The following is a 6,142-nucleotide window of genomic DNA, read 5'->3' as shown; positions in this document are numbered from 1 at the left end:
GCAATTTGCTGCTGCCTGATGACCAGATACCAATAGGAAATGTGAATGTGAGCGCGGATAAACGGAATTGTTGTGTGTCGGCCTCGGTGAGATTGTGTTTGGTGACAGTAATAAGAGTAATTGTTTCAGGGCCGTTAAATCCCCTCACAATGAGCCTGTCTCTGAGGTAAGCCGGTTTGTCGCAGTTATTCCAACATCCCTCATACCAGCGCACAGAGCTAGTCGCTAGCTCTTTCACATAAGAGGCGCTAGCATGTTAACTTTGCAGCGTGTTTGCTGTGTTTGTTCGGGAGGGATATTGCATAGGAATTAGCTGGAGCTACTAATCAGTGTAGAGTCGACGTTAGCTGCTTACTGTTTTTTTTTTTTTTTTTTGTTTCTCTGAATGTGACTTGGACGACTACAATGCACTGTACTATAGGCCACATTTAGTTGCAAAACTACTGTTCAGATGCCACCCCTGTGCATCGTTTGTCTTTCATCCAATCCACTACAGACGTACACGTTCAGTAAGCATCGACCGCATAGCCACAGCAGAAAGTCATCAGTACCAGTACAAAGGAGCGTTTTTTCTCTTTTTTTTTTTTTTTTTAAACAAATGAGCATTCTTGACCAACATTGTTGCTGATTACATTTTATTCAGTGCACATACACTTTTGTGTATGTGTAGTGGAATTGTAAGGGGGAAACCTTATATTAAATATTATACATGGAGAATCTTGTGTTGAATTGGCACAGAAAGGGGGAAAAGGACCAAAAACAGAGAAAATCTAACCGAGGAAAGTAGCTGTATCAGCTGTCAGCCAAACACTTCACAGTGTTATGTGTATCTGACAATTAATGTTATAATGATACTACAGTCAATTTGTTTTGTTATGTTATTTTGTAATGTTATTGATATTTAGATAAACAGGTGTCAGAGTATTACTCTATCATGTGGTTAAGTTGCTGATAAATTAGATTTTACTGAATAAGTATTTGGTCGTAGATACTTCGTTACATTGCTAACGATATATGTACTGCACTCTGCTTGTGTTGCAAACACAGAGTGTAGATACTTGTAAACTTCAGTCTGTAAATAGTTACAGATTTTAAGTTCGTTTTCTCAGTTGTTAGGGTAAAACTGATCACAAGGCTGTGTACGTTGTCTAAACACTGAGTGCACTGCCTGCGTCTTTGTCTATTGTGTGTTTTGTCAGCCCTTCGCTACCTTCTTCTGTAAAGCTGTGGTGTTCTGCCATATGCTGTACAACATACTCTGTATTGAAGCTTTAATTTGGGGTAACAGCGGATAAATATGTCACTTAAGTTAAAGAAAAAAGTTTGCAGTATGATTGCAGCTGAAACCTGTGTACATTTGTGTAACATATGCTGCATCTGTCTCTCTCCAGAACGGAGCTCATGGCAGACAAAACAAAGCGTAAGAAGAGGAGAGAACTCACTGAGGATCAGAAACATGAAATCAAAGAAGCATTTGAGTTGTTTGACACAGACAAGGACAAAGAAATTGACTACCACGAGCTGAAGGTGAGCACTGGATGATGAGAGGAAAACAAGTTTGACAGCCAAAAATAGTCCAGTGAAGCGGTATTTAATCTGCTGTGTATAGTATGTTAATATGTGCCATATGTCTGTCATAATGAACTCAAAAAGCAGTTTTTCCTCACATGTTTACATCTGCTGTGCTGCTGTAGGAATACAGAAACATCTCACTGTCACAAACTGTCAACAGGTGGCAATGCGTGCACTCGGCTTTGAAGTGAAGAAAGTGGATGTTCTCAAGATCCTTAAGGATTATGACAGAGAGGGAAATGGGAAAATAACATTTGAGGACTTCAGTGAAGTTGGTAAGTTTGCCTTCCCTGCATGTGCCCCTGTGCAGACAGGGACCAAGAGGAAGAAAATCTCTGACATCTTTAACTGAAGTGTTTCAGTAACTCTGATACATGTTATGTATGGTTCTGCAGTGACTGATCGCATCCTAGAGCGAGACCCGAAAGAGGAGATCATGAAAGCCTTTAAGCTGTTTGATGATGACGAATCAGGAAAGATCAGTTTGAGGAACCTGAGACGTGTGGCTCGGGAACTTGGGGAGAATATCAGCGATGAAGAGCTCCGCAGCATGATCGAGGAGTTCGATACTGACGGAGATGGTGAAAGTAAGTCAGCACTTGCTCTTTTCTTCGACATTGACAATTATTGCTATACATTTAATCCCTAGAAGGGAAACGCGTTCAGTTTGTTTAAGTGAGCAGGAGTGGATGAACAGGACTTTTGTTTGTTTTGGTGTACATACAAAAGAGGCCTATGAACTAGGGCTGCCACAAACGATTATTTTGATAGTCGACTAGTCACCGATTAATTTTGCGATTAGTCGACTAATCAGATCATGCATCCGTTGGACGTACAACGCACTAGCATGCATCTGCTCTTATATAACTATTATTAGCTTACAGCTTTAAGTGTTTAAGGTATGTACTAACTAAAAATAAAGATAAGATGATAGTTTATTAAATTTTAGTGAAATTTGCAGATTGTTTCAGATGAAGTTTAATCTAAAATATAACAGGACACCGGAGTATATTCTCGACCATCTCACACTTCTGATAATCAGTTGTCTGCTTGACGTTTATTCAGCTGTGTAAAAACTATAACTTTAATCTCAGCCAAACCGATTTACTCAGGAACAAATAAAATACTGAAAAAAGCCAAACAATAACATTTTTAAGTTTTCTAAGTGACTTATATATCGTTTTTAACCTGAGTAGCGAAAGACGGTGGTGATGTTTGAAAACGATTTGCCGGGAATCTGGTGCTCTCACTGGCTTCAATGAGCCTTGAATCCCGGCTAGCTATCGAGCTGGTGGGTAACAGACGTCTCCGAAAACGTCGGAGCGCTTTTGAAAATATGTGGTGTCTTGATAAACTGAGCAGATATTTGAGGTTTACACAGCTACATTCTCGCCTGAAAATATGTTAAATGTTTATTTTGTGACCCAGAAAGAATAATAAGAGTAATATTAAAACTAACTAGCGGCCGCCATTGTTGGAAACTGAGCAGGGCCGCACTATGAATTCTGGGAGACAGCTTCTTCTTCGGAGTTTAACGGCAGCTGGCATCCTTCTTCATGCAGTGCTGCCATCTTGTGTTTCAGTCCGTTATTGCACTCTTAAATCCTACTACTTATTCCTGTGTCTTTTGGGATCTTACAAAGCTTCAAACGACGCGTCAACTATTAAATTAGTCGTCGACGATTTTGATAGTCGACGTAATCGTGACTCGTCGACTAATCGTGGCAGCCCTACTATGAACACCATTTATAAGGTGCTCGTATGGAGACACGACGTCAGGATACAGCAGTCAGACCTTGGATTGGAGTCACAGAAACGTGTCTGTTGTTTCCATTGCTGAGCTTGAAGGACCAATTTAAATGACAAGGGATTTCTAAAAATCACCCTGCAGTTCTTCAGCTGAGACACCTGAGTTAGAAAACACAAACACTGCAGTTGTCTTTTACTCGCGAGGGCAGTCATAGAGCGCTCGTACTCACAGACTCGCGCTGTATCACTGTCTGCGTTCTTTATTTATACAAGCTTATGTGTGTACAAAGATAACAAAGTTATTCTAAGAACTCAGAGCTGAGGTTCCCCTTTTCTAAGTCTGTATGTTCCAGAAAAGAGGAAGCTGCTAATTGGTAAATAAGTTTATCATCACAAAAGTTATTAGGTACAAAGTTACGTAGACATGTGGTTTACTTAGTGATCCATAAAAAGAGCACATTTCATGTAGCTGATCACACTCTATGTACAATTTTCTTTTAACATATTTATCGTCAAGTAGTTTGGGAAAAATACATATCTTAATAGTTTTTTATCTTTACCGTGTACGACTCTGGCTACTGGAGCTCCTCTGAAAAAGAAAGCCTCAAATCTAAAAAAATTGTTTGTGGTTCTGTTAAGCGCTATTGAGTCAATCATTCTTTAAACTTACTTAATAATGACTTCATGAGATTTTAAGTTAAAGATAGCGCTCTTTCTTTTCTCTTCCCTGTGAAACACAGCAGCTGGACCTGTAGCTAGCAACACACTGTGAGACAAACTGCACATAGTTTGTGTGTTTGTTGGACTGATAGAAACCTTGCATTTGAAATTACCTGACACAAATAGCTCGAACCAAATACATTAAAGCAAAAGTAATGAACCTGTTTTGAGTAAAAGTAAAAAGAAGTTGGAAAGATAAATACTGAAGTAGAGCAAAGATACCTGAAAATTGTACTTAAGCACAGTAATAAAGTATTTTTTACTTTGTTACTACTTCCTACCTTTGGAAGCTAGGTTGCACAGAGAGATGGGGGTGCTGGATTTAAATGCCTGCATGTCAGGAAAATGTGAAGAAACAAGCAAAAATGTAAATTAAGCAGCATCTGGCTGCATTTCAGTGATTTTGTGGACTGCAAAGCTTAGTGCAGAATTGATTAAATGGCTAAAGTGATACCCTTTCCATTTTCATTGTAGGGGGACAAAAGGTTTCAAACTGAATGGCAGAGATGTAGAAATGTCTGCATGTACCACTTTTTTTTTTTTTTTTTAAACCACTACAGTTTAAAACAAACAAACAAAAAAACCATTTGGGCAATCAGCTACCAGAACCTTTTCTCTAATTTTATTTCTTACAATTTAAATCCAAAGACTCTGTTGACAGATTTCTTTCTTTGTCACAGCAGCTGTTTCTTTGTCATGTAAAAGAACATAAATTATGTAACATGTTTACACTGTCAGAAAGAGGAGTTTCACTGCTCCAGCCCACTTAAGGTCAAAGTGGGCTGAACAGAGAAGCTGTAGTCAAAATAAAAGAATTTAAATAAACGAGATAAAAAGATTACAAGAAATTCATATATACACATACATGCAAAAACTAAAGGTTTTTTGTATTTTAGAGAACTGAAACTGTCATTTTTAAAACTTTTTTCTTTTGTTTTTGGTGCTCTCATTGACTGACTGGACTTGTTTACCCCCTTTCCAGTAAACCAGGAGGAGTTCCTTGCAATTATGGGCGGGGACTCCTGATGAGGGATTTCTCTGTTGCTGAGGACTTCTTGGTTGGATTGGTCGTCCAATTTGTGAGCAGTTAAGCGACTTGACTGTCAACAAGGACGCACAGCTTCCTCTGAAGCACCGCAGGTGGACAGAAGTTGTTTCATTGACCCTGAGGGTTGTACTTGAGTCATTCCATAAAAGCACTGAACTGTGTGACAGATTCAACGTCAGCCAAACTCATTTCTTATTGAAGGTGAAAGTTAAAGTATCAATATCATGCTAGTCTTTAAAATTAGCTAATCGTTGTTGAGTTTTTTTGTTGGGTTTTTTCCCCCATGTCATACCATCTTTGTTAAATATGTAATGTGTTTTGCAACCATTTCGCACCTTTCTGTAATTAGATCCTGTAAAAAGATCTTTTCACTCTTTTATAAACACATTAATTTACTGTTGGGGAAAATAGAGACAAGTAGGTGTAAAATGTTGTTGCTTTTATCAGAAGTGTCTGTATATTGTAAAGGACACACATATTTCATAAATGGCTATTTTGAATGGTTGTATTTCCAGTTTACATGTGCATGTTCAAGTGTTCTATTTATTTTTGACACAATAAACTGGTTTCCCAGTAAGTCACACCATTTTTACCATTTTACTTTCTCTGAGTGCTGGTAAGTGTGTCTCTGTTGTGGGACCTAGTTTTTAGTGATGGCCAAATGAAGCCTTGTGAAGTATTGAAGGTTTTATTGAAAAGTGGTTCATTACTCGAACCTTTTCAACACAGTCGTCTTTAGTGACATCTGGTGGGCAAAAATATGATGAACACCTTAAATCTACAACTTACAATGAACTACTTGCGCACTCTACAGAGCTGAATTGACAGCTTCTGTTTGATATCATGTGACAGTTCTGTCTGATATTGGGCTGACATGGTGCTTTGTTTAAACATGTGCCATAGTGTGTTCTGCTTTTGCTTGTGACTTCTTTAAGTTTTTTACTAATAAAAAAAACAAACACTATAAGATGTACAACACAACCTTATAATAGGTGTCTTGTGCTGTGAGGTCCCTGGCTCCACGTGATTATATAATTAGCCAATGGACAAGTA

The 6,142-nt window shown here is 38.4% G+C and overlaps 1 protein-coding gene across 2 annotated transcripts; it reads left to right on the top strand.

Annotated features, from left to right (window-relative positions):
• On the top strand, positions 1-5,677 carry cetn3 (centrin 3). Of its 2 annotated transcripts, XM_031751313.2 has the most exons (5): positions 1-166; positions 1,392-1,527; positions 1,733-1,847; positions 1,968-2,159; positions 5,024-5,677. In XM_031751313.2, the coding sequence occupies exons 1-5, from the start codon at positions 150-152 to the stop codon at positions 5,065-5,067; spliced, it is 504 nt and encodes a 167-aa protein (XP_031607173.1). In that variant the 5' UTR covers positions 1-149; the 3' UTR covers positions 5,068-5,677. The 2 variants fall into 2 exon arrangements, with proteins under 2 accessions (XP_031607173.1, XP_031607172.1); XM_031751312.1 differs by lacking the exon at positions 1-166 and having other exon boundaries at positions 1,369-1,527.
• Positions 5,678-6,142: the final 465 nt, after the last annotated feature.

The sequence above is a fragment of the Oreochromis aureus genome, linkage group 7 (genome assembly GCF_013358895.1).
Source record: "Oreochromis aureus strain Israel breed Guangdong linkage group 7, ZZ_aureus, whole genome shotgun sequence".
In the NCBI taxonomy this organism is placed as follows: Eukaryota; Metazoa; Chordata; class Actinopteri; order Cichliformes; family Cichlidae; genus Oreochromis; species Oreochromis aureus.
Note: the sequence above shows the minus strand (reverse complement) of the source record. Positions and strands in the feature narration are given on the sequence as shown.

Bases quoted from the DNA above. Each gene is read 5' to 3' on its own strand.
- cetn3 (XM_031751312.1), top strand. From the start codon at position 1,369: ATGCTGCATCTGTCTCTCTCCAGAACGGAGCTCATGGCAGACAAAACA. The intron at 1,528-1,732 runs GTGAGCACTGGA...AACTGTCAACAG, and splicing joins TTGACTACCACGAGCTGAAG to GTGGCAATGCGTGCACTCGG. The intron at 1,848-1,967 runs GTAAGTTTGCCT...ATGGTTCTGCAG, and splicing joins TGAGGACTTCAGTGAAGTTG to TGACTGATCGCATCCTAGAG.